The sequence below is a fragment of the Lepisosteus oculatus genome, chromosome 4 (genome assembly GCF_040954835.1).
Source record: "Lepisosteus oculatus isolate fLepOcu1 chromosome 4, fLepOcu1.hap2, whole genome shotgun sequence".
Classification (NCBI taxonomy): domain Eukaryota; kingdom Metazoa; phylum Chordata; class Actinopteri; order Semionotiformes; family Lepisosteidae; genus Lepisosteus; species Lepisosteus oculatus.
In genome coordinates this window covers 30983444-31011438 of record NC_090699.1, presented here as the reverse complement: position 1 = coordinate 31011438, position 27995 = coordinate 30983444, and the positions used below count along the sequence as shown (strand labels likewise).

The 27995-nt window shown below is 38.8% G+C and overlaps 1 protein-coding gene across 4 annotated transcripts; it reads right to left on the bottom strand.

Moving 5' to 3' along the window:
- Positions 1-905: 905 nt before the first annotated feature.
- rufy2 (RUN and FYVE domain containing 2) lies at positions 906-26687 on the bottom strand. Of its 4 annotated transcripts, none has more exons than XM_015347006.2 (19): positions 26475-26687; positions 24898-25041; positions 18499-18672; positions 17978-18095; positions 16527-16628; positions 15001-15124; positions 14369-14433; positions 14065-14130; positions 13634-13703; positions 13215-13316; positions 11800-11916; positions 10794-11036; positions 10144-10241; positions 7084-7203; positions 5754-5883; positions 5031-5125; positions 3383-3431; positions 2955-3035; positions 906-2632 (listed from the first exon to the last, which is right to left on the bottom strand). In XM_015347006.2, the coding sequence occupies exons 2-19, from the start codon at positions 24971-24973 to the stop codon at positions 2489-2491; spliced, it is 1974 nt and encodes a 657-aa protein (XP_015202492.1). In that variant the 5' UTR covers positions 24974-25041; positions 26475-26687; the 3' UTR covers positions 906-2488. The 4 variants fall into 4 exon arrangements, with proteins under 4 accessions (XP_015202492.1, XP_006630503.2, XP_015202491.1 ...); XM_006630440.3 differs by having other exon boundaries at positions 10794-10961; positions 26475-26686; XM_015347005.2 differs by lacking the exons at positions 24898-25041; positions 26475-26687 and adding an exon at positions 23205-23747.
- Positions 26688-27995: the final 1308 nt, after the last annotated feature.

The window sequence follows — 27995 nt, the reverse complement described above, 5'->3', positions numbered from 1 at the left end:
GACATCATGTGGGCCCAGTTGCTGAGATTGAGGTTTGTATCTCTCTCCAACAGATGATGGTTATCAATAAAGAGGTGAGCAATACATATTTATCCCGCAATTAGTAATATGATCATAATGAAACTATGTAGATTTTAAAAACTTCATTTACGTGGTCCAAGGCTGGTGTTGAGGAGTATTCAAAACCCTTTCCTGGCGGTACGTGTAATAATATTGCTACACATTAGGATGGTAAGTCTGGGAAATACCAATGATGATGTATACTATAAGCAGGGGAATTTTAAAATATAACCGTTCGTGTCGATAAGCGTAATTATAAATTATTAACGTTGGTAAAATACCCCCTACAGCAAGGAATGACTTTGATTGCAGCCACATGGTTTCTTCAGTCTTCTTAAGCCAGCAATAAAGTCAGAAACAGGACCTGCAGCTGTCGTAAGCCATGTGACGGGAGTGTTATAACAGTAACGCCTATTGCAGTTGACTTTTAATGAGATTTCTAACACCCTCATTCACTGTAACACTAACCAAAACCCTGTGCTCACTGTATATGAACTCTAATGCCAATCTAAGATGTAAACATGCCATTGTTCAGAATGCAACAGCTAGATATAGCCTTCACGTTAAAAGGCTAATGGAAAGACTAATGCAATACTGATCAGGAGCTCCCAGTTATTTGAGTGGAGCAATAATGTGCTTAATGTTTCCTTGAAAAGCTGTAACAATTCTCAAGGACCTCCGTCTCGACCTAATGCACCTTCTTAGGGGGCTGCCAGATTTTTCTAAACATCTTTAAGCAAATTATTAGATCAATTAAGCAAACAGGAGTCTAACTTAAAAAAGGAAGCTAGAAGGGGAACTGGATGACAGATTTCCATGTGAGGAAACAACACACAACTCGAATGAAAACTTCTGTATGGTTTTAATACATATCAATTAGCACAGCAAAAGCACTAGCATCAACAAATGACTGAGGTAACAAACTATTTTAAATTAGTGCACTGAGTGATAATGGTGTGTAAACAGATTTGATTAAAAATGGCAGCAATTTAATGGCACAAAATAACTGCTTCCACATGAATCAAATAAGGCCATAATTCATATTGTAGAAATATAGTCTTTTTAATTACATATACTTTACATACAACATTTTTGTCAGTTTTTAATTAAGGCTCATAACACAACCAATATTCAGTTCTTTTAAATTATTTAAAAAGGAAATAAAAATGATCATTTAAACCTCAGTTTAAACAAAATGACTTCCAAATCTACAACTGATACATATACAGTAAATAATTGTTCACAATTAATGTTTACTTCTTACAGTAAATGTTTAATATTTGGTTTTTATAGTACAGGCATTTTACATTTTTTAAATGTTTCACTGATTGAACAAATGTGAAGAATTACAACAATTTAGTGTAACTTAAATGACAGATAACTAACAAAAAGCTGCTTCTGAAAATCATTTTACAAAAGAAAGCATTCCAGTTCAACACAGTATAAAACAATGATACCTGCATTGGCATTTTCTTATTAAAACTATGTTTTTGCACAAAATCCTCTAGATTACTCAATAATTTCACCATAACAGTCATTAAGAATATAAAGTTACTTTTAAAACAGTACATAATTCATTAGAATTTAATTCATATAAAACAAAGTTGCTGTGCTATTATGTATTTGTGTTGTTCCTCAGTATTATAGGCAGCATGAGGATCAAGTTAGTGCTTGCAGTTAATTCATGTTTGTGAATTATGTAAACCATGTATGTAAAGCACAAAACTATCCAGAAAACAACATGAGCTGGAGTTGCTGCATATCAGCACTCAATACATTTTACAGAGGCACAAGTGAATCGCCTTATAAATCTGAATTTTCAAGGTTTTAAAATTGGATTACATACTGTCTGCTATATTTTAACATAAAATACAGTGACCTTTATATTCAATAATCTGTTTCTTATTTTTCTATTGAGAAAAAGAGCCACTATCAGCCTGGCAGCCACAATGTTGATGCCTCATTGCTTTTGCTTCCCAAAAAACAAGACATCTCTGAAGCACACCCGCTTGACTTCAGCAGAGGATAAAGATATTTCAATCTGATATAACTGCTGTTGTTTCTTGAGAAATGATTTATGCAGCTGTTAGGAATGTTACTTCTCGTTCTGACACCACTGGAATATCGACCACTCCAGCGCGCCACACAGTACTGGGCCATACTGTAATGTATAAGTTGGCTGACGGCTCAGAGCAGTCGTAAAATATTACACCGATGACTCCCACAAAATAATTAGTTTATAAGCTAAATGTAACCAAGAAACTAAAATAAGATGACTTTGCCACTACCTCGTTACCCACAGTGCACCTTCAGACACAATCCACAGGTAGATGCCTCCTGGTTGGCGGAAGGCCTGGCCGAGACACAGAGGGGTGGCCCACCGTTAAAGTGGAGGTTATCGTAGTGTACTGTGCGTCAGACCGCACTCTCACGTAGAGTTGGAGGAGCAGCGCTGGAGGAGGAGGGCGTGGCAGGTGTCACACACCCTGACAGGCTTTGGTGAGGCAGGGAGAGGAAGCTCGTTGTCTGAGCAGGCGTTGCAAAAGATCTCTCCGCAGTTTCTGCAGTGGTGCTAGGGAACAGAAATGAAACGCGGTGAGGTGAGTCTGCAGACCACACTTCCTTTCCACAACTGTTCTCTCCTCACTGGGCCTCATTGTTGATTGCTGATAACCCTCATTTTCAAACAGACTGAGCTCCCTTGTTTCTCCTTATCCGAAAAATGGTCAGAATACACAAGGGATGGCCCCTTGCGATTCACTTTTACCACTCTGCATGAATGCTTCGCAATTTACAAAAAAAAAAGAATATGACCCTTTCAGTTAAAAACTAAAGATAATACAATGACCTATTTAAGAACGTCGTGTTAATTCAGCAGAAAAGGTAATCCTCACTTTCCTCCTTGAGATGGAGAACTCCTTCTCACACAGTTTACAGTGGGTGGCATCTTTGTCCTTCAGCCAAACCTGGCCTCCCTGCAAGAAGTCAACATAGTGTTAAAGCCCGAAACAATAACCCTCTGTCCTTAGCTAAAGTGCCAAGAGCTAACTTTTCTGGACATGTGGTGTGTTCAAAACGTGCCCTGAATGTCCTTAAACTGGCCACTCATCCAACCATATATACAGAACCCTATTTAAAAAAACACACTTTATGAATAAAACCACAATGTCAAAACAAAGAATGTAATTCAGAAAAATATAAACAACTATATAACTTTTCTGCACTACACAATTATATTCTGTATTACTGAGGGATGTATCACTTTATTCTTGGCAATTAAGAGAATTAAGACATTAAGGGAAATGGGCAAATTCATGCCAACCTGTAGTGCTTTATTTGCTTCTTTTATGTCTTCGATTTTTAGCTTCGATCTACAAAACAAAAAAGGAACAGTAAATGAAATGCTTTAAATAAACATCTTTAGGGCTGACTTTAATAGGCCATTCAATTATCAGAATGGGTTAACCCTGGGAGCACAAAAAGCAAGCCTAACATAAACCTAAAACACACAAAACTTTCACTCCTTGAAAACTCAGATGTGAACACGAGGTGACAAAATGTGCTGCTTTTTGCCACACATGTACAGTATCTCAAGTATTCTGTGAGAGATTATTCTTTTGCAAAAAGAGGTAAAGTTCATGAAAAGTTAATGACAAAAGAAAGGTTGCAAAACAGAGGAGGCCTATCTTGTTCATTTAGTAAGTTAGTAACTAAGTGAATACAATATTGCATCCAGCCATTTCTGGAAGGAACCCAGGGTGGGCTTCAACCCCCTAACTGGTAAGTCTTGAAGGAGTCTGCTAGCAGAATCTGTATGTTACTCGGGACCTATATCGTGGTAGGAGCGGTGAACTACTGCTGAATTCACATGCTAAAACTATAACCTTCACACTTGCTTTAGCACAGATGCTTCTCACTCTCTGTACTAAACTCCCATCTTCTGTACCAAACTCCATGATAAGGAAGGAATGTTTTAATTGCTTTCCCAGTCCTTGAGTTTCTTGAGACAGGACCTCAAAGACAGGAGAGAGGGGAGGGTGTAGAGAAAATGTATATAAACTGTGCAGAGCCATATCCCCTTTGAACTACTATCCTTGTTGTTGTTCCTTGTAAACATACAATAAAGCTTGGCTAACAGACACCTCAGGCTGGAATCTCTTGGTTTCTACAGTCTGTTCCCAGTCACAAGAACTCTCTGTGTAAAGAGGTTAAGAGAGAGAGGCTTCTCTCTCTGCGCTAAGTGAATTTTGTTATAATTTCCAATTGTGACCCTGTGTCCTTGTGTTATTATCAAGTCTGCATTAGTCTGCAGGGTTGACTGTATATATAAGCTTTGATGTGCTTGGATAAAATCTCTTTATCATTTTTTTCCCCAACTGAAAAGAATGCATTTTAAAGCATTTCTTTTTCCACTGGAATTTCTTACCGGAACTTACTGCCTGGAGGATCCTGTTTCAATTTCTGGTTTTACCAGAATGAGCTGTGAATCACAGAGTTCACTGTGGTCATGTCTGAGGTCTCCTGCTGTTTAATGTGGCTTTAAAATAAAATACACTTCTCAGTTTAGTGAAGAGAGAGTTGTTCGTAAGAACAAATTTGGCTGAAAACTGCTGTTCAGTATGTGGCTGTATATTTTAGCCTGAGTGTGATGTCTTTTCAACAATGGCTGGCATAGGCTGTTAATCTAAAAGATTAGGAATTCTGCTAGTTTAAGAGGTGGACCTGGATTGAATTGAACTGCTAAATATATTTTTGCAAAGAATTTTGATGTTCACATTTCAGTTGAGCTGTTGACTATTTTGATGTAATTCATTTACCCCATACATGTTGCATGGGTGGTCTGACCCGCAGGAAGCTGTGCGTGAAAGGAATTTGGGTGTTTGTGTAGAATGCTCTACGTCCCCAACAGGAATGACTATTGTTCCTAGTGGATGGCAGTAGTTTTAAAACAGTTAAACAATGGACTTTACTCGCTGAGTTTGCAGCCGAGCTCCTGCAAAGCCTGTTCCTGTTCTTCGCAGATTCGTTTCAGTTGCCTGTTTTCATCCTGCAACCTGTGAAACTCCTTTAAGGACAATAACATTCACTGATTAGCAAACATAATCAAATGCACTACTTTCTGTATTTCCATACACACACCTTATTTTAACGTGTTCTCAAACAAAATCTAAACATTCTGTCTGTGTAAATTGTTTCTTAATTGTTCTGGAGCGGATGTCTAGTGGCCCCTGCCTCTTTCCATCATGATAATTGGGGACGGTGGTGCTGTGGCTAAGGATCTGAGCCTGTGGCTGGAAGGTTTCCGGTTCTTATCCCACGGCCAGCAGAGGAATATTACTCTTTTGGGGCCCTGAGCGAGGCCCTTAACCTCAACTGCTCCAGGGACGCTGTATAAATGGCTGACCCTGCGCTCTCACCCCAGGCTTCTCTCCCTCTCTGTCTCATGGAGAGCAAGTTGGGGTATGTGAAAAAGACAAATTCCTAATAAAAGAAATTGTATATGGCCAATAAAGTGATCTTATCTTATCTCTTAATTCAACTGTGTGGTATATAAATTACCAAATCAAAGACACTGTTGGTCAATGTGCTCTTGGTCTCCTCTTAGTTCATTTGTACACAGTTACTTGGGAAGGATCAATGGATTCATATACCATACATTTCCATTCCTGTGCAAGGCAGCAGTGGGGTCTTACCTTTTTAAGTCCATTTATTTGCTGAGCTTCAGTGTTAAGCTGTGAGATGGTCTCTCTTTCTCTTTCCAGGTCATTCTGCAGGGTTTGTCTCCATTCCTTTTCTATTTTCAAGTCTGTTTCCAGCTGGTGCCTGTTTTAGTAGGAACAATGTTAAATTCCTGTGAGGACCACTGATAATCAGTTCTCTGATGCTGCGTGAGTCTGTTCCCAGTGGCTGAAGATCAATTTTGGTTAGTGCATTATTCTCCTATTCTCTGACCTAGAGCCACAAGTAAGAGATATTCTGGTACTCGGGAAAATTTTGAAAAACTATTACTGTTTTTCAATGAGCCATTCGTCCAAAAAAAGGTTAAAGAACTACTACATACAAAATCACAATATGCCCTGAAGGCTCACCTCTAATGATTTTTCTCAATTATGCTCACATGCCAAGTTCAAGTATGAAATAGATACTATTTTGTGATCATAACAGCATTGTTTTTTTTGTTATCACAAGCTCCTTTAAAACAATTAAAAGTCATGGCTAACCTTTTATACATCAAACACCTTAGAGAATTTTAGTGGGTTACAGAATTTTATTCAGAATGACTTTGGAAACAGGGCTTCAACGTTACATGGTACACAAACGAAAGCTTTTTATACATGGTTAAAGTTCTCTTACACTGTGAATTGTGGTTCCAAACTCCCAACTCGACTCCAAGCATATTCTTCCATGATCATTACCATTATATAAAAATGGTTTGTTTTAACCTTGGCATGCAAGAACTATCAACTCAACAATTGTGTTCTGATGATCAATTAAAAATTGTCTTCTGACACTGATAAGCAAGTAGATTTCATAAAAGGAGACCAAGATTATCTGATTTTTTAAAAGGACAAAGAATATGCTGATCAGCCCTAAACGTCACATAAGGACTGATAACCTCTATGTCGTGTGAGGATCCACAGCAGATCCAAGACTACTTGATGGTGCAACCATCACTACACAATGTGAGCTCTTTTTGTCGTCTTTCACTACTCGCAAAAGGAGGTGTCCCACCAAACAGTTATGCAAGAATTTTACAGTCTGCTTGTCAACTCCCCCAGAAGCCAACCTCTGTGGTACCTGCAGGCTAGTGGGAATGTTAGTGATGTCCAATTGGCATGAACAATCCTGTTAGGCACTGTGGAGTGTCAAAACGATTCAGTGGGTGGGCAGGACACAGGAGTCCCTTGTTCTCACCACAACATACAGGAATTGTGGCTGCGAGATGAGATGTAAAGCAAACAAACTGGAGATTTCCCCAATCAGTGAAAATAAAAACAGAAGCCAACCTCATAATGCACTTACAATTGTTTCTCTCTCTGAGCGATCTGTCTCTGCAAGCTGTCTGCTTTGTTGGCGAAATCCTGTTTGAACTTCCTGGCTCCTTCTTCGGCAGCCCAGCGCTCTCTCTCCGCTTGCTGTAATCTGGTGCAATTCAAACCAACTGGGTAAAACTGAGGCTAGAACTACAGGGCGGGGGGGGCGCAGGAGTGCAGGGGGAAGGACGAGCAAATGAAAACGAGAAGCAGGAACATCTAGCAGCGGGCAAAAAGGAAAAGCAAACCCAAAGCAAAAAAAAAATATTTCCGAGGGGGGAGGAGGAGTTTTTACAGAAGCAGATAATGGGAATCGAGGCAGATCTATTAACTTCAATAAAGATCCACACATCAGCAAACCCTGTACCATAGTGAATAAAGCACACAAGGCACAATGGAATATATTTCAAAACACCTACTTTTATTGTTTCAGCTTATATTAAAAGACACAGGATATACTTCTGTTTTTTTTACCTAAAAGGTTCTACCTTACAAGATCAATTGTATATGCATTTTCTTATTACAACAATTAGGCCATGTTTTTATATTCTATAAAACATTTTAAAAAGCCGTCATCAAAAATTAAACCAATGAAAAGTAAAGGAAACTAAACAAAAAAAAAAACGGTTGTCCCTTTGATTATTATTTCTTAATATTTAACTGACTCTTCTTTGTTCTGAAACCCTGTGTTATATGTACAAAGTGCCAGCTTTCAGGAGCTCTCAGAAAGAGATGTCTTTCACCAGCTTGTATTGGTGTTCAGTGTCAGTGCTAGCACATTTCACAAACGACATCGCAAGAGTCCGTGTCTGGCACAGCAAATCTTTGTCACTACAGCAACGCCATGGGTAAGAAAAGAAAAAACGAAACCCCAAACCCAAACCAACAATACAACCAAACCAAATCACACAGAACCAGGGAAATAGGAAGGAGTCAGAGGCGTGTAATGTAAAAATGTGTGAAAGTAAAACCAAAAAAAATGGAAATAAGAAAGGAAAACAGGAGAACAAAAAGGGGAAAGATGATGTCAATATCAGTGAATATTCATGTTACTAAAAGCCTTTAAAGATTGTTAAGCAACGCATTAGTAGAACATTACAAACAGATGGCATCAGAAAGAGAGGGTAAGGGGTCTATGTTGACAGAGACATGGCTGGATTGTGGATGCACTTTAACGTAGCCGAGCAACACGAAACACGACAAGCACAGTTTTGTCATTTAGAGACTGAAGTATATGTCTATCGGGAGTGTTTATGGCTGAAAAGCAGCAGTCTTTTTTTCCATAATCATCAAATCAGAATATGTGTTCAATAGAATCCAGCAAAGAAACACACCATGATAGTGTCTGTTCACAATGGTAACAGAATCCCCTGAGGCTCAATTTGCCAATTGAAACGAAAGGGGATAAGGCACTGTCCCTTATTTTAGTTTATGCTTTTTCGGGAGGCACATAACTGATAAGCTTCCTCCAGTGCAGGTCTATACTACTGGCTGATACTTCTAAGCTAGGGAATACATACTGCAAAAGTCCCTGTTACACAGGACATTGTTTTGACAAATCAGTAGATAAATTCATAACATCGATATACATTTGTAAATAAGTGATTTGGACAAATACCGCATTAAGAAGCACCTAAGACCTGACTGCATAAAAAAAATCTCAAGATCTTAAGTATATCACAAACAAGCCACCGGTAAAGATTTTAGAGGTCACCGCTTTTTTGGAGAATTCAAAAAGAGTAAGAATAAGAATAAGACTGTATGAATTTTAAGGAAATGTTTGAGGATTTTCTCAAATCTGGTTAGTATTATACACAGTGACCATAAGTCTTGTCTAAACAACATGCCAGGCTTCTCTTAAGTTGATGCAACCGAAACAATAGAGAATTTTCAGCCTCAAAGACAGAGCTCAAGTGTTTGATGATTTACAGGCACATCTCACAAATCACAGGAAGAATGCAGTGGTGCCACAGTGTAACAATCACAACACAACCATGGGGAGAGCAATGAGCTGTGTTGATATTTTAAAGCAGGTCAGCCAATCTATCAACTAGTTCTCTAGTTAGGTAAACAGTTATCATTGGCATGTATTTACAATTTTAATTTATTTATTATAAACTCTACACATTTTCTATAAAATGCAATGCAGTTTTCCAACACAACTGTATACTTAAAAACACCAAACATGATTATTTAAATCCTGCTTCTTTACAATTAGTACAAGTACTAATCTAAGAAACTTGTAACATACAGTACCAAGGAAAGGTTTGTGATCTCTTAGATTGGTCTGTATTCTTATATTTTAGACCTTTAAATGAAATGAGATCTTTAAGAAAGTCTTAATAAAAGATGATGATCACCTGACTAAATGTAAAACAGAAAAACACTAGACACGTGTTGAATTCTTTAATTAAAATGATTCAACAGTAAATATCCCCACACGGATATGGTTGTGAACCTTTCAGATAATTTACTGAACAGCAATGACTTCAACTAGATGTTTCCTGTAACTATCAGTTTATCACACCTGCTTTTATGAATCTTGACCCAATTCCTCCTTGCAGTACTGATTCAGGTTGGTGACTTGTGGTCTACAGTCACTACAGGTCCTGCCATTAGATTTCATGGGGTTTGGGTCTCAGTCTTTGCTTGCTTGTTAACCAATTATTTAGCCACCTGATTTTAATTACCCACTTAATTGTACTAAGTAACTTATGAGTTCACCTATCAAACATGGATTTCATGGAAAGAAATCATATTTATTACCACTACATTAATGGTTACAAAACATTTTCTTGGCACTGCAGGATTAGAAGCTTTATAATGTGCCTTCGGCAGCTGAGGCATCTGATTACATCAAGATAACAGTAAAAAGTTTAACAGTTTAGTAAATGTTTAAATATGTTTGCCAAAATAGCCTGGTCTGAAGAATTAATCATTGCCCATTTAAAAAAAGCAGTGCTAATTAAATAAAGAGCTAGATTTTCATCATTTAGTTGTGATTATTATCATCTAAATCAGTAGAAAGTTTAATGAAAGGCCACTATACCTTTGTTCCAGCTGCTTCATAGTTGCAGTAATCTGATTGGTCTTCTCTTCCAGCCTGGTTATGATGTCATTCTTTTGTTTCAAACTGTCATCAGAGCGCTGCCAATACATCAGGAGGCATTCATTTGATCTCTGCTTTGGCATTCAATCTGTTCAATTATTCCACACTTTCTATACAATTTCTGGACAACATAATTCAACCTAACTGACCTTAATGCTGGAATAACTTTTTTTTTAAAATAAAAGTTCTCAATCTAACTTGAAAGGTCAGTTCCACTTCACAATTTCCAATGTCTAAACACCATCAAGCAATTTAATTCAAGGGCATTCTTAGAAGGAATGTATCTTAGAAGGAAATACTGCGTTTTCCAAAAAGAGATAGCAATTGCTAGATAAAAACCAATGGATACTGTCTTTCCTTCCCAGTTAATATGCATTTCAGGAAAAACAAAACATGTACACTAACCATGAATAAAACAAACAAAGTGTATTGTCTGGAATGTGTAAACTGTGAAAGGACATTCCCATTCCTGAATTAAAAAACAACAAGTGCCCAAATAACATACAAGGGGAAAGTGATCAGTAGTAACTACGACGAACCAAGAAGAGACACAGGTCAAAGTTGGCGGAGTCAGCGGGTGAGGGGGGTACCTGCATCTTCTGGTACATCTCAACGTTGATGGCCTTGACCTCGTCCAGTTGGTGCCGCAGCCCGATCAGGGTGTCCTGCTTCTCGTGGATGTCCTTCTCCAGCAGCTTCATGGCCAGCTCCATCTCGTGCTTCATGCTGACCTGCACCACCAGCTCGTTCTCCACATCCTGCAAGCACACAGCCGTCGTCTCCACTCCTCCCCACGTCAGGGAGCACGCAGTGGGCTGATGGGCCACAGCCCCCTGGGGATTGTGACTACAGCCTCAGAGTCGCTCCCGGGTGCCGATTAGGTCAGGAAACTAAAATATACTTGATACTACCATCATTATTTATAATTATTACATTACTACAGAAAGCAGGACTTTCTGGTACCCTTAAAGCTAAGACCTGGTCCCACATTTAAAAAGACCTACAAAGCCTACTGAGTAAGTAAAGAGCTGCAGACCAAAGCGGTATTTGTGTTCTCACACAAAATGTCATTCAGAAAGAATGTATTCAAAATATCCTGTCTTACCACTCACAAAACAGATAATCAAAGATGCAGCCTACTGAGAGCACAACAAGAAAAAAAAGCAGCATGCTGATATACATAGGCTGGGAAAAGTTAATGACTTAAGGTCACTGCAGTGTATTAAAAGGAAAATTAAGTTGTAAACAAATGTTTGAATGATCTAGACACTGCAACAATCAAGTACATTACTTTAATTAGCTCTTAGCCACATTGTTGAATTCAATTACTTTCTACTGGATATATTTTCCAATAACCTAATGCTACCTACGGTATATATACTGTATATGGTTTTGTTATCCACATTTTTCTTTCATAATTAGCCGAACAAACCTTCAGGAATGGTTCGCTTATTAGGATGTCAGCTCCCCAAGACTAAACACAAGCCAGTTGAGGGCAAAGGCCCCTTGAGACCCCACAAGATAGTTCTACCTACAGTGTACATGGAAAAGAATAAACCAGAGACACACTGTCTACAGAGCAAGAAGCGTGCTCACCTGTCTTAACTGGCACTCTTCCCGAAGTTGTCTTCGTGCCTCGTTGTACATCTCATCCAGCCCTTGTCGTGACTGCTTGTAGGTGTCCAGTTCCACATCCACATCCCCCTGTGTGGCCTCCAATTAAACCAGGAGAGGAGAGATACAGTCACTGTCTAACGTCACAACGGAAAACAAGCTGTGACCGATACAGGAAGGAATTATTCTAAAACCATGCTCATACTTTCGTTCACCTTCTTGTTTGCTTTTAAGAAATGTCCAAAGACCTCTGTATTTTTGGAATAGTCAATTAATTGCTCTGCCACTCAACATGTTATTCAAAATGGACACAAGGACCTTCCAAATGCATGCAAATGTATTCTTAAGCAATATACTTCACTGACCTCTGGACCTCTGAACCCAGTAGAGCACAGTAAAGCCCCTGCTTATTACTATGTAGTTAGTCAAGAGTTACCCCTTAATTTCACACCACTCAGCCCAGCAATAACTGTGTCCCTAGAATCAGACAAGAGGGAGTCAATAACAAAAATCCAGATTTCCTAGTTTCCAATTAGAGCATCATTTCTCAACTGGCTTGGAGAGGGAGAAAGAGGTTCCCCTCCAATACCAAAATTCTGTAAAAAAAACCTCTGGGAATAAATAAATGCAATGAAACAATGTATATTGTCTGGAATCAAAGTATGAACCCAAAATATCCAAATAATGTTTTTGCCTAAATTCTTTTTCAGATGCTGTTAAAAGCAGATGACTCATGAGGAGAAAAAGGGTATTTGCACTTGGCGTGTTCACAGAATTGTGATTCTGAGGTTATTACTTCTGAGCTACTTCTTTGCCAAAGATTAGAATATGTTTTATTGGCAATGGAACAATGCCCATCTACTAGGAGACTCTGCTGTTACCATACAATTAACATAATTATCTTGCTATTCAAGTCAAAGTTGAATAGATCAGGCTTCCCACACTTGTTATTTATTTCAAGACCCAATTGATTCATGATAAAACTCAGGCTGCTATACCAGTAATACAACCTAAAATGTATATCCTTCCTTGCATCTGTAGTATGGTTAAATTGACCTCTCTTACCTGTTACAAACAGTAGTTCTTAACTATGCATTACTTTCCCTTTAGCTGTACAGAAACATTCAGGACAAAGTTCTACAAAACACAGTGTAAGGACAAAAATAGTAACAGAAACTCATCCAAGAATAACCTAAAATTCAATTCTGAACTAGCATTTATTCAAAGAAAATATAAATGTGTTCAATTTATTCTTCTATATGCTGTATATGTGTACTTTACTCCTCCAACAATATGCTGTAAGATGTAACACAAAACACAGGAGATAAAACTACCCTGAACTGTGCTCCTGAAAAAGTGTCACCGATGAAGGAACCACAATGCAGAGATGTATGTACCTGCAGTTGCTGCTGGGCTTTCATCAAGATGAGGGTGTTCTCATTTCTGAGCTGATGGTTTTCTTCTTGTAGTTTGATAATGTTGTTCTTTGCTATAGCCAGCTAAAAGAGAAGAGTCAGTGGTTAACACAAAATTTAACACCATTTTAACCTGACAGCCCCAGACAGACCTCTGGCATAGACAGCGCTAAAACGAATTAGGCATTTCAGTATTTGTGTTTTAGTTCATTCTTCTCATTCACCTAAAGATCAAAAAGATTTAATGCTAACCCCTCATACATCTTGATGCAATTTTATTACTCACTCTCTCAGGAGCAACAGGGCACTGCTGCAGTGCATTGGTAGTTTCAGCACTGCCTCTATAATTTTGTCAGTATACAATGTGTTATCTTAAAAATTATTATGATTTTTTTCCCTACCTCCTCTATTAGTTTAGTGTTTGATTTCTCCAGGGAATCGACACGTCCTTGCAGGCTCTGGACTGTGGAACTGAAAGCAAAAATGTTATTTTTAAAGCATAATTTAAAATACAAACCTTCAGGAATCTCCCACACACCCCCTCTGAAGGTTGTTTCAGAATTTATGAATGGAATGGAAGAACAATTCCAAAGACAGCTGTCTCCAATCTTTCCAAAGTTTGAGAAAAAATAACGTTAAATGAGTTAATGTTAATCTAAATATGTCCGTTTTGTAATTTTTCTAATTACCTGCTACTACAGACACTGTACCATGCAAGCAGACTTTTGGGGCTGCTTTGTTGAGCCACCCCTGGCAGAAATGTGAAACTTTGCAACAGCTACAACAAAAATTAAATGTAGAACATTCAAACAATGAAAAACCCATTACGTACTTAAGCTGCCTGTTGAGTTCTTCCACATAGTTCTTCTGGTCCAAAATAGCAGCTATCTGACCATTCCTGCAACAGAAAGCTGTTTTAATATGCCAGCACAAAACTTTGCTAATAGAAAATAAACAAATAAGAGATTTGTGAAATCATTATGTGCTGACAACACAAAGGCGAAGACAAAGAACAGTACACATTACAACTGTACATCTCTAGACACAAAACCTTTTTACTAACCTTTTACTAATCAATAATTTCTGTGAGCTTAATGCACCACAGTATAATGTAAGAGTATACTATCTTACGTCACCTCTCTTCACTTCTGTAGTCATCAATGTCATTCTTCAGGTACATGGAAAAGTCAATCACTCCAACCTGAGAAAAACAACAGCAGGTCAATCACTCTCGTTACTAAACAATGTTTCTCAGATATTTCACAAACACCTATTTAAAAAGGTATTAAAATCTACTGTTTAAAATGGACGATCTTTGAAATTAAACTTTGACAGTTTGGATTGCATAGAGAAACACTTTGTGAGATAAGTTTCAGTACGGGGGGATGAAATGAGTCACAGCACAGTCCAGTGAAGGTTTGGAATGAGTTTAATTGTAACGAAAATGTCCCCTTCTGGAGAACACTGAAGGAGACACACACAAGGTGTATTTCTCTAAGTGCCCACAATTGCAAAAGTGTTACAGAGGGTTTTATAGTTCAAGTCTGAGATGTTAAACCCATGTCAATAACAAGAATGGGGGTTTAATAGTGATCAATTCCCTTATGGCCCAGTGGTTATGCCTGATGACTGTTTAAAATTCACTTAGGCCAGGTCAGGAGTAATGATCACAGGCCAGAGTGACATATCTAAAACCGTCTGTACAAAAGGGGACTGAAGAGTGAAAGTGGAGTACACCAGGTACTGCATTAGAGAGCAAGGTGCTTACTTGTGCATCGAGATCTTCTCCTTTCACACACAGGTTAGCGTCAATGACGTTAAGACCAACCAGAAGGCCAACGATGACAGCACCCTCCTCCTCCAACATCACCGCAGAACATTCATAAAAATCACTGAAGAGACAAAAAGGCATCACTGAGCAAATGCAATTTGTGAAATGTCTTTAACCCGTCTTAAATTTCCAAAGAACCACATATCTACTGTGCTAATTAAGGAGGAACTGCAACCCCAATTTCTCAGACTCGTTATTAAATCTCTGTAAGAAAATAAATTCATTGACGTTATAGAAAAATCACCGCAGAAATGTTCCAGTAGGATCTGCATGCAGAGATAACGAGTAAGTAGTATTAGTCAGCAAAATCGTCTAGAAGTCGAGAGCAATATTTCTATTGTTCAATCCTATCTGTTACATAGGATTAAGATGTATTTACAGTACAAGCCTGCTTGCTTACAATGTCATAGGGCCGCACCACCTCACCTTGTTCTGAACCGCTGAATATGGCGCAGTGCATACCTGGAAATTTTGTCTTCTTTGTGATGAAAATTGGAAGTTTTTACAAGTTACTGTGTACGTTTTACTTTTATTGTGGTTTAAAATGCACTTATCAAAGCTGAATCTTTCTAACCCCGAAATATGAAAATAGCGTTGCAGTTCCCTTTTAAATCTACACGCACAGAAAAGAAATGAAAGCTGAAGTATGAAGGTCAAGCTGTCCAAATGATTCAGTTTTTCCTTTTAAAAGTAGGCAACAGAGGAAGTGAACTTCCCCGGCTAATGATAGTTTCTACTCAAGCACCAAGCTCAGTGTACACCTGTTTTGATTTCATGTTCCAAATATCAGAAAGAGAGGTGAACAAATTCCTTTATTGTCCAAGAAACAGCAACACAAGCAAATTATGAAAGTTTTACTGCATGTCTGGTGTACAATACTGTGACTGAACAATACTATACAATACTACTGCTATAATAATAGACACCAGTAAATTATGTATTTCAAAGCACTGAAGGGAAAGCACACCCTTTATTTCTACACTGCAGTTATTGTACTGTATTGTATTTGCTATACAGTCTTTTTAATTGCTTGTGTACTGTAGGTGTTAACCTACACCCAGAAATAATAATATAGACCCAGAAAAAAACATTGTAATATACAAACATTATAATGTGTATAAAATATAGCAAATGAAGACTATAGCAAATAAAGACTAGGAAAGGAGACATGAGCTGCATCTCTGCTGCAGTACAGCTGTTACAGAAACGTTGTACCACTTTTGTGTTTTAGCAAGAGAACATGGACTGATAATGACAGCATGCTCATGTTCTCATCTTCGTACAGGACTTACGCTCACTGCAGAATCACATTCTTAAATAAAAGACGTGCCTAGAGTTGTTGTGGCCAGATTGTTTCAAAACCATCCCTAATGATGATCATTAAATAAGCAGAAATGGCTCATCTCCCTGGTCTCAGAACAGGCCCAGGCTATGAAAGATCTGCGCTCAAAGGTCCAGTCTACCTCAGTAGATCCTTCCTTGTGATGAGACAACGCAGGTAGTCAGCCAACTTTTTCTGCATCAGAGCCAGGCGTAACCACGCCCGCGCTCGTCCCTGTGGAGTCCTGAGGGAGAAACGGGACTGTCAGTCAAGTACAGAAAGAGGCGCGACTGCTTGTATTTTCATATTGCTCAGTTTGCTTGGTAAGGTAAACCAAGCAGAAAGCAAATTGTGGAACACTAAAATGGGCTTATTTTGAAACACTGAGCTCTGTGTTTTCTTTTAATGTTACATAGTGGCCAGTTTTTTTTATTTGTTTATACCAACCAACACTACACATCTCCACAATAAACCAAGACAGATTACTATACTTTACACTCATCCTCTAAAAGGAAGCAGCTTTACCACAAGTGCATTTATTGCAGTTGCTGCCTATAACACAAAGATCAGGGCAGCTGTACCAGCTGGAGAGGAGATGCCCTCTTATTGCTTCAGGGTGACACAAAAATATACTCTCTAAAGGCTCTACTCTCACCCGAACAATAAAAGCCCTGACCTGACTGTGCTCCAGTGAAGTTCGTAAAGATGTCACTTTCTTATCTTCTAAATTATATTCTATCTATTCCATTTATACCAAAGAAGAAGAACTGTCAAAGGCCTGTAGAAAATACACAATAATGAATACTGAACCATCTGTTACTGTTACATAATCTAGTGAAATCATTGTCCTTTCTTCTGATATTTAATCTCAACATTGAAAATAATTTACAGTCCTTGTGCCAGTGTTTTAATAAAACTTGCATTACTGGACAAATCTGGAAAGTTTAGTATGCTGCCCATAATTCCTCATAACGCTAAAGCGGTAGTTTAGTTGAATCGTCACTATTTAAATACTGAAATGATCTTAATTATCTTGTAAATTGTTAAATTAAAAACGCATGCCTCACCATTTAAACAACATTTACATTGAAATGGAAAAAGGACCCATGCTTCTTAGGTTAATCAAAGCCCCTAACATTTCTGAGTATTCAAAGGCAATATAACACCCGTCTGGAAATGCCAGGACACAACGAAGACAAGTCAGTACGGTACAATTCTGCCAATGAAAGCATCAGAACATAGGCCTGGAATTTAATTTCTGAAAGAACAATTCAAAGAAAGGTCTTGTACCTTCTTCTCTTAAAATTCACTTCTTCTTTTTGCCCTGAGAAAAAGCTTTATTTCTGATAAGAAGTTAGAAGAGAAGTGGCTGTTCATATCAGGGAAAAAAAGCACTTTTTTCTTTTCACTTCATTTTTCTTTTCATCTCATCTCTCTACACTTTCAATATCTTAGCAATTTCATGTTTATTTCTCTGTTGATTTGAATCAGGACCAGTCATGGGGGCAGGAATGACTTTGTGTGGACACAGCTCAGGGTAAAATGGCTTCTCTGTATACATTAGGGAGGGTCTGGTGAAGGTGACTGACTTACTTGAGACCAGGCAAGTCTCTGACGCTAGCTGCGATCTCACCAGCCTCTGGACACAGCTTCTCCACCAGCTCCAGGGGACCCCACAGAGACTTGTTGTAGCCCAGAAAAGACTTCTTCACTGGGAGCACAAGCAATACAAGGTAACAGGGGCTCAATCCACAGACACAAATGAAATTATTCAATTCTTACACAGTATTAAAACGGGTATGTTATGTACATGTTAAATGTATAGAAAGGAACATTTTAAGGACCCTTAAATATCTAAAATATTTTCCTTGTTTACTCCCAGCTATACCAAATGCATTTTTAAAATATCTGTTTGGGATTTGAGCTTCAGTGAAACAAATAACCAGATGAGGAGGGTGCTTATTGTCCGAGGACGGTCTGGGGTTTCCTGTTGTTGCAGCTGCATGCGTCTTACTGCGTCAAATAACGTTTCCATTGCTCAAACCATCTTGTGGCTTTGTTTCTGTTCATTTAGTGTTTCCTCTGCCGCAGAGAGGTCCCTCACGCGAGATCACCTTTGAGGCCGTGCTTCAGACAGTGCTCCATGACGACGAAGAACTGCTGCAGGGGAGGGTAGTCGGAGTCCAGCGTGCGCCCGAAGCTCAGCGCGGACTCGATCAGCCCCTTGATGCTGAGCTTGGCCATGTTCAGCAGGTTTGCTCGCTCCATCGCCATGGGGTCTCGCAGAGCTGAAAACGAGCAAAGGCGGGGCAGCGGCAATTTATTTATCACCCCAAACAACGGGGAAAAAGACTGCGTAGACAGCAAAATCAAAACGTTTTCTGGACTTTACCTCTGCCAACTTTCTCAACATCACCAAACTACTCAACAGCACTACAGTGCAGCTGACTCAAAGCTTTGGAACTTATCCTTTTTGTGAAATACTCCCTTATTCTTCAGTTTAACATTTTTGCTGCAGTGCCTTAAACACAGAGGTGTTACTAAGCTGTAAAGGTACATTTTCATCACTACCACACATCCACTAATGCAAAAAAAAGTTCTATCTAATAGTTCCCTCTCCCTACACAATTCTCTGGAAGACAGCAATAGCACCAATCAGTTCAAAGGCAGATCCATCTGCAAGACAGAAAAGCATCACTGCTTGAAACATGCCAACAAACACTTGATTTGCTTAGACGTGCCCTCCATTTGATGCATCCAAATGAAAAGCATAATGACCTACAGTACTGTTATATGTGATGTTTATCTGTTTAACATATAACAACATTTGGCAAATACATTTGAAAAGGGAAGTGAAAATGTTTATTTGTAGTTAAGAACTATGAATTTGGAAAGCCGTGATCTGTACCCATATTTTCTAAACTAGACAAACCGTTCTCAGTGTAATGCCTAGTCCTTACTTAAAGGTCTACATCTAACAAAAACAGCAATGCCCATACCTGCCCACTTAAGAATATTAAGCCTTTTCCTTGTGGATTTTGCTTTAAATAAAACAAGAAAATTAGTCCTCACAGGAAACAGATGCCAGCTTTCAATATGAAAAATACCGACATAAATAAAAACCTGTGCATCCATCTTTGATAAAACAGTTATACAGAGTTACTTCTGGAAGCAATGCACAGCAGCCTCTGCTTGTTTTGCAGTAATTCCACATAAATAACGAAACTCTTCAAGGTCATGTTGAAGTCAGAAGTCTGCGATAACTAACAGCTTTGCTTCACTGCTCTTGCATATAATGGTTCATAGCAAGCATTGATACAGTATAGGAAGCAAACCCTAAACACCTTGGTGTAGTGATCATTTAATTATCTATACTTCTATCTATATGATAGATCTGAAGTAATAAAAATGCAAAAGAACAACAAGGAAATTATTTGTGGTTCACGACTATGATGTGGCACAGGAGCAACACTTTTGGGACACTGCACAGGTACCCTGTCGAGACACTGTACTGGGGATGAAAGACCAGTTGACTAGCGATGTTTGCTTTTTCAAGCTACAGCATCCAACAGCTGTTCACTGTGGATCAAACCTTGTTTAGATAAAGCACTTTAATAAACCATAGAAACGTTTATAAACGAGAGACCACTCGTCTAGTGTTTAAGTAATCCAAAGACATCATCCAGCCATTTCTAAGAATCCAGGGAATCAGCTTCTAATGGGTAGCTTGTTCCAGATTCCCACAATGCTCTGCGCAAAGAAGTGTCTCCTGTTCTCAGTTTTAAATGGTTTTAGCTCTGGTTAATGTTTCACTATTGATTCTAAGAAGTCCATTGGATTGACTGTGTCAACGCCTTTGGGGATTTTGAATACAGTATTTGAATCAGATCAGTTCAAACAATTTTTCTGTTCAAGACTCAAACCATTGTTATATTAGGCTGTCCTTCGAGGCTAGAAATATATCTGATTGCACATCTCTTGGCAGATTTCTGAGCAGCAATCCTTTTTTTGTATGGTGGTGACCAAAACTGTACACAATATTTTACACTATACAATTTAAATATAATGTTCTTTGATTTCTACACTCAAACTACGTGTTCTTATATTCTGTCTTTTTATTTCTTCAATGCAATGTCTAAAAGACGTAAATAATGTGTCAAAATAACTAGGTCTAAGTATTTTTCATAAGTAGCGCAGAGTTTATATTTCTGGAATGTAGTGTACAAGTAACACTCTGTACGTGTCTACATTAAATGTCACCTTCCTTATATGTTTTCCCTGTGTTGAACTATATCTAGGTCTGTTGTAGTCTGCTTTGTTTTGGGAACTTCACTAATTTATCGACAATATCAGAATCTAGTGTTCCTCTTGAGAATAGCTTCCACTGATAATAATGTACTCACTCACTGCGAAGAACTTATGTGCAGATTAAACTTAAGGAAACCTGCATTTTAAACTGAGGAACTGATACACATGGGCTATCAAACTTTTGAACTAGTATGGGCCTCCCCAAACTTGAATAAAAAGATTCATTATCAAATGTGACTCTAAAGAATAACAAACAAGCACAAGGCTATGTAAGATTCTTGAGATGGCTTGATTTACAAACTTTGTAATTATACCATTTTCAACTCAAGAGTTAAACAGAGGTCCCTACTCATCAGCTATTACCAATACTAAACATGTGGCTGTAAAAAGCAGAAATATGAAAAGGTGGCACAGCAGAGCACAAAGTCTGATAACAACAGCAGCAAATGACCAGGAACATGGGTAGGTGTGAAGAAAAAAAGTTTTCAGTTTTAAAGAGTCAAAAAGGTGCTGCTCAGAGAGATGAAGGAACACTTACTACATTCAAAGAATATCTCTTTGGTTATCCTGTGTTTACACATATAGGTAATGCTTTGCAATTCAAGTATCTGCACACAATCCATGACAAGCCCAAGCCGGGTTTAAAGTCTACTTGCCTTGTTCAAAATGATAACACCTACATGACTGTTTAATTCATGCTCACCCCTCTGGTGATCTGGAGGGGATGAGGATCTATGCTGTCCAGCCTGTCCCTCAATTAACCCAGAATAAGGAAGAATTTGTCCAGCAAGTTAAAATAAAATATGAAAGAGAGACAAGAAGCTCTCTCCTGCTTTTACTTCTTTTAATACATTGTAACTGCTAGAAATCTTACAAGTTGTGAGACACTGCAGTGGGCATACAGATCTGAACAACAGAGATCTACAGCTCATTGATAGAGTCTGACTTGAGGAACCCAATCCAATCAGAAGTACCTCTTTTCTGGAATAGTTACTAGGACATGTTACTTAGTAGCAGAAACCTCAAAGGAGAGGGAGACAATTCTAATAATAGTTCAAAAACAAGAATAGGAACAACAGGAAATGTTAATGATACGACACGTCTCTCTTGAGGCACCACAGTATCACATTTGTGTTGCCTGCTAGCTTCCCTTCTAAAGGAAAGGACACACAGCACTCAAATCAATTTCCTTCTCTTAGCCTGTGAGACTGCTGACACCAATGAGATGTGACTCATGGCACAATCAGCAATTTACAATGACTGGGACTCAGACTGCCCACATCTTGGAATGAAGTCCTTTGGCGGTAATCACATGTCATCCCTTCTGAAAACAATCTATTGATGACCTATATTCTATATATAGGTTTCGGTAGAAATGACAGTCTTTAGGCTATTTTCCTAAGGAATGCTACCTTTGGACTTTGATCTCTTGTCTCACACAACTTGCTAAACCCCTAATTGGACTAGAAAATGACACACAGGACTCTGCCTACCAGTCTATGCTAAACTAGCTCATCTGTGAGTACAAGTCGCTGATATGCATATTCTCCTATCACCCTTTCCTTTTTAACCCATCCTTTCTGAATTTATCGGACCAATACAGTACATCACATGTTGCCAAGTTTATAGCATTTTAAAATCTTCACTGATTAAAAATAATGTCAGTAAAGCATTTCATTTTTTTCTCATAATACATTTTCATTAGATTTGCTAATAATCAGGTATAAGAATCAGCATTACTACACGGAATCACAAATGAATTTTGCACATAATACCAACTGAGGAGGTGGTTAGGAAATGCTTAAATGTCGTCACACACTTATTTTATTCACAGCATGCTGGAAAATGTGGTGTATCCATCAGGATTTTTTTTTCTAGTCAAATCATGCGATGCAGATTCTTCCAAAGCTTACATGTATAACTCCAGTAAATTCCTTAAAGCATTCTTTGTTAGGATGTAGCTTTTTACTCAGACCGCAGACGATACCGGTTTGATTAGGTTAGTGTCACACCGAAATAATGAATGTAGGTTTTGGGGTGTGGTCCGATCCTACTATGGTTTACACTTCACCCACGTGTGAAAAGGGTCATCGCAGCTGAAAGGTCGGATGCTTAAAAATGCAACAGATTTGCAGAACGCATTTTAAGCAAAAACGGGTTAATTTCGACTGCGAGAGGAACAAGCCCGCACCTATCGGTAACACCGGCAGGTGATTCGGGTGCTTAATGTGTCCTTTTAACGCTTTCACACTGAAGTCCTGCGTGCAAAAAAAAAAAAACAGCTTCTCAAGAGGAACCAAAATGCAGAATTGATACCGAAACCCGACAACGATGTATGGACAGACAACAGTCTCCATATTAAATCCACTGTCTCCCTGGAATGGAAACGACTACACAGTAGTATTACAGTAGGCTCCTTTTTCATAGGTGACATCATCCTGCCAAGGGCAGAATTGCATTTACCACACACGATATCTTAATCAGCACCTTGATAAACGCCCCTCACACTTACCCTTGGCACCCCAGTCGTCTGAAAAATGGGGAGAGGTTCGCTGTTCCACTACCTTGGGCAGAACGTGGATGCTTCCTGACAGGGTCTCGGAGGCTTTTCTAGCTAACGCGAATATGGGAGCCTGCCACCTCCCATCCGCCGCTTTCAGATTACTGCAAGCTTTCTCGGTCGATTTTTCTTCTTGTAATCTGAGGATGCCGAACACTTGGTCCTTCTCCTTATTGCTTTCGGCTTCAGCTAAGGTGAGATCATGCTCCGCAGGAGTCGCCATCGCGCATGTAATATCATATAGTGCATAGATACACCTACAGCCCACAATCACTGTTGCAGTTTCCTCTGAGCACAAGCACTGTTTAGTCGGGCTGAGAATTTCGCCGCGGTTAGTCTCTTCTACATTCTTTATGCTTTCCAGTTCCCATTTCGCCTTAATATAAAATACGGATCCCCGGTGTCCCCGTGAATGCGATCGAGATTTGTTTACACCCTGCCCTCTCGCTGAAGCTCGCCTAGCTGAAGGGGTGGCGTTAAAGAGCTCACAAGACAAAAAGCAAGCACTACGTAATGCTTTAGCACAGACATTTCGCGACAGAAAAGCACTCCACCTCCCCCTGCCGCTTGATCAGCGAATTCCTGATTCATTGTACAAGTGAATTTCTGAAATGTTGTACCGTGGCCTTAATATTCACTTTATTCCGCATAATGAAGCTTGAAGAACCATTTCAGCCTTTCAGCCATTTTATTTCAGTAACTCACCTAAAATGTAAATGTGCTGATGATCCCTTTAAAAATAATATATTGCAAAATCGTGATTCCTTAAAAATGTATGCTGAAAGCGAATTTCACTGGAGGAGTTATTTTGGCTTTTCACGGTCATCAGTTCCGTGGTTAAAATGTGTCACATTTCAATGTTTAATCTTTGAATGAATCCTTTTTGAACATTTGCGAAATAACTTACAGAAAATGTATAATTAAATGTTTCAGTTAATCAGAGTGAATTTCTGTATCCTTGAAGACTTAACACTAAAACTACACATATCCATCTATACTCATGGATGCTAGAGAGGAAAAATACCCTCCAACTTAATTGCGATCTTTGCGGATACAGCATGCACATTGAGATATAGTTACAGCCTGGCTGCAAGTGTTTGTCTTACTGTGGCTGCGATTAGCTGTATAGTACTCGATATTGTTTTCTCTAGGTTACGAGATTGTGATTATAAACCTCACAAACACCTGACTACTGTGCAGTTAGCATAGAGCACTTCATGGAATTGAAGCATGGTTTTTGAAGAATAGAGTCCCATATTCACCCAAATGTATCCCAGATACAGTATCATGTACTGGAAAAACAACAGGAGAATGTTTACTAGGTTTTGACCATGCTATCATAGGACATGAGCTCTTTTCCATTTAAACGTCCCATCTAAGGAACATGCAGCGGTTTGTGTGGGGACTACAGGGACCAGATATAATTAGCACAGCTAGGACAGCCCGTCTCCACAAAGAGCTTAAGCTGATCCTCCGCCTGGGAATACTACAGTACTAGAACTGTACAGTCATTCATTTTTATATTAGAATTTGTTTTAAGAAAGCACGGGCCATTATCAATACTTACCTCTGAATCGTGTTAGCACTCAAATAAAAGATAGGCTAACAGTTGGCTCACTTCACACTAAAATTAGATACTGCCTACCTTGGCTGTACGTTAACGCGTCCAGGCTTTCACAGCGAGTGACTGACCAAAGTACAGGATTCTGACGCGAAGTCATTGGCAGAGCAGCATGAGGCTTCTGTTCAGCGGTGAGTTTCAAATGCTGAGTCTCGCACACAGCACCACCTACAGGTAATAAATTCACAGCACAGTTTAACAGCAGTGCTGTGGAAAAGCGACAGCGTGTGCGCAGAATGCAGGCATGTGCAGGACCAGAATTGGTTGAATAACTCGGGATTAAGTTTGGCAAGATGGCCACAAGAAATTCACAGAGTTTTTAATGTGTATACCTCATAGCCAGATAAGTCTGTTTTGAAAAATGTTGGCATTCAAAAGAAAGCACAACACAAGAGCAGCTGGAATTATTTAACCTGTGTTTATTTTAAATGTTAAACAGTATTACATTTATTATTTTAATTTTCTTAGTAAGTAGAGTATTGGAAGAAAACTTACAATTATTGTTTTTGAAAAAGCAGCCTAAACATTTCCACTCCACCCACAAAAGAGTCAATTTGTTCAAACATCACCTAATTCATGCACAGCTCTGTGCCAGTTTATATTGGACCATCTATAGGAACTAGATTTTCTCTGCCAGATTCCCACCAAATAAGGCTACTTTTCCTGGGATAGCCACTTGAAGAATTAAGGGTGACCCCTCATTTCTTTTTACTGAAACATTTTACTGAATTAGTGCTCAAATATCTTCCTTGAGTTCCCAATAAAATCATTCTGTCATTAGTTATACTCCCGCCTTTGTTTGAAAATTCAGCAACGAGAAAGACAAAAGCTCTGTTCAAAGAAGGTCTCTTTCAAAGCAATGGAACAGAAACAAACCAGTCTCACATCTTCACTTTTTCCTTTTGCTCCTGAATAAATCAAGTGACTCGAAACATCAGTTTTCAGTTTATCCAGTGTTTCAACAAAGCCTATGTCAAAAGAAGCTTAATAATCTAGTATTATATCTGTACTTTACAGTACACTAAAATAACCCTTTTGTAAAACAGCCATGAAAATGTTTCTTTTCCTTAATGTGTAAATCATCCATTTCTAAACCAGTTTTTTTTCCACAGAGACACACACTTTGCAATTGTGTACTAATCAGATTCAGACATGAATCTCTTATCTACCACTGTCTCTCAAAATCATTCTTTTTCTCTCATCTTTGAGAGATCTTTCAAAAAGCAAGCCCCAAAATAAGCATCCCATAGATATATTTTATCACTTCTACTAATTCATTGTTAATTGACTTAGTAGATTAGATAACTGGATTTTATGTAATCAAAGAAGGCCTTTAAGTTACATTTGCATTTAATTTATGCTATTGTTCATTTATACAACACTTTAGTAAACCTTATATTTAAAGCTGTATATGCCGTGGTTGAGTCCTTTTATCCCTGACTGGATGCTTATGTCAATTGTGGTCACACTTTCACCTCACTTTTATTAATATCTAACTGCTTAGGTTCACCACCTACAGTACTTCCCAGAGTCCCTGCCTTCCTTCCTTCCTTAATCACCCAGCAAAGGCCTCTAAGCATCAGTTTCATCATATGCCTTACCTTGCTTATTGCTCCGGTGCCTGGTTCAGTTCACTGAGCTGCTGCCGTTGCCGCTACTGCCCAACGCCCTTTTGTTTGGGCCTGTCTCCATTGGTCTTGAGGGGCGTCTTTCAGTCTCAGCTGCAGTGTGCAGTCACATGAAAAGCAGCCGAGCCCCATTGCGCTGTAATTGAAGACAGGCGGCAGAGAGATCTCTCTCACTGGCACAGCGCAGGGAGCGCAAGCTGACAGAGAGGGGGAGGGGATTTAAAACTCCAGAGGACGATGACTCGGCCCTGTGGGAGGGCCAGGCCATTGAGGACAGCCAGTTATGATCTCCCAAATATACAAAGGCAATCATACCCATTGATAGCGCACCGTGTACCTTCAGTGTTTTCATACCTATTAATCAGACCATCAGCTATTTTTATATTCGTTTCTAAAAGCTTGGCTTGCTGGAGAGATTTCAGGCCTGGTAGGGTGTTTTTATTATTTTCTGCTTCTTGACAAAGCAGCGACAAGCTTTTTTACCCGCCCTGTTCCACCATTTTAGCTGGTGAAGAAATCTAGAGTCATGGCCGGTTTTTGTTTCTGAATGGTTGAGTCAGTGATGAAAAGAGCCATTAAGGAAGTACCGTACCAACGAGGGAAAAGAAAAACACGCGAAGGATATATAAAAAAATAAGAAAGATTGCAAATGAGAAGAGGCCGTCTGGTTTGTTTGGTCGCTATTGGCTAATTGATCTGCAGTTCTCGTCTTGCCCTTTCTTTAAGAAGCCAAGGTTTTGGGTTCAACAACATGGATAAATAGCTTGTTCCACACTCCCACAACCCTTTGTGAAAGAAGTGGCTCCTGTTCTTAGATTTCAATGAACTTCTACACAGTTTCCGTTTGTGTCATCCGGTTTGTGTCTCACTGTGGATTCTGAAGAAGTGTGTTGGGTTGACTTTGTCAATGGACCTCAGAATTCCCTCGTTCAAAGCTAAAAAGTTTTAGTTCCTTTAGTTGTCAATGCAGGACAATGCCTTTAAGCCCAAGATTGTATCTTGTCTCTGTTCTCTGGACTGGCTCCAGAGCAGTAATAACTTTTCTGTAATTTGGTAGAAAGAATTTTAAGTAGTCTTACTTTTGCATTGTACAATTTTATTATAAAATCCATTGGTTCGAATTCTATACATGTAACTACATATCTTAATATTAAGTTTGCCTTCAGTTTTTGGTCATCGTACTGTCTAGTGAATTCGAATGATGTGTCAACATAAACCTCTTTTTAAGCTCAGTGTTATAAGAATCTAAGAAAGGTCTATTGTCTTGTTTATCTTTCGTATATACAGTGTAGATCAACAAGTACACTAGAGTAAATTCCTTGTACATGATATGTACTTGGCAAATAAAGGTGATCCTGATTCTGAAAGATTGTGTAATATATATATATTAAGTATAGTTACTGTAGCTACTGTATATTACCCTGCAGCTCACAACTGGCAGCGCACTGAAGCTCAGCAGGTGTGAGCCTGTCCAATACCTTGATGGGAGACCTC

What these genes read in the sequence shown, in the direction of transcription:
- rufy2 (XM_015347005.2), bottom strand. Translation starts at nt 23,475, where the DNA reads ATGGCGACTCCTGCGGAGCATGATCTCACCTTAGCTGAAGCCGAAAGC. An exon ending in TCTGAAGCACGGCCTCAAAG is followed by an intron (nt 18,096 to 18,498) that starts GTGATCTCGCGT and finishes TTGTGCTCCCAG; the next exon opens with TGAAGAAGTCTTTTCTGGGC. An exon ending in AAATAAATGGACTTAAAAAG is followed by an intron (nt 5,126 to 5,753) that starts GTAAGACCCCAC and finishes TTGTCCTTAAAG; the next exon opens with GAGTTTCACAGGTTGCAGGA.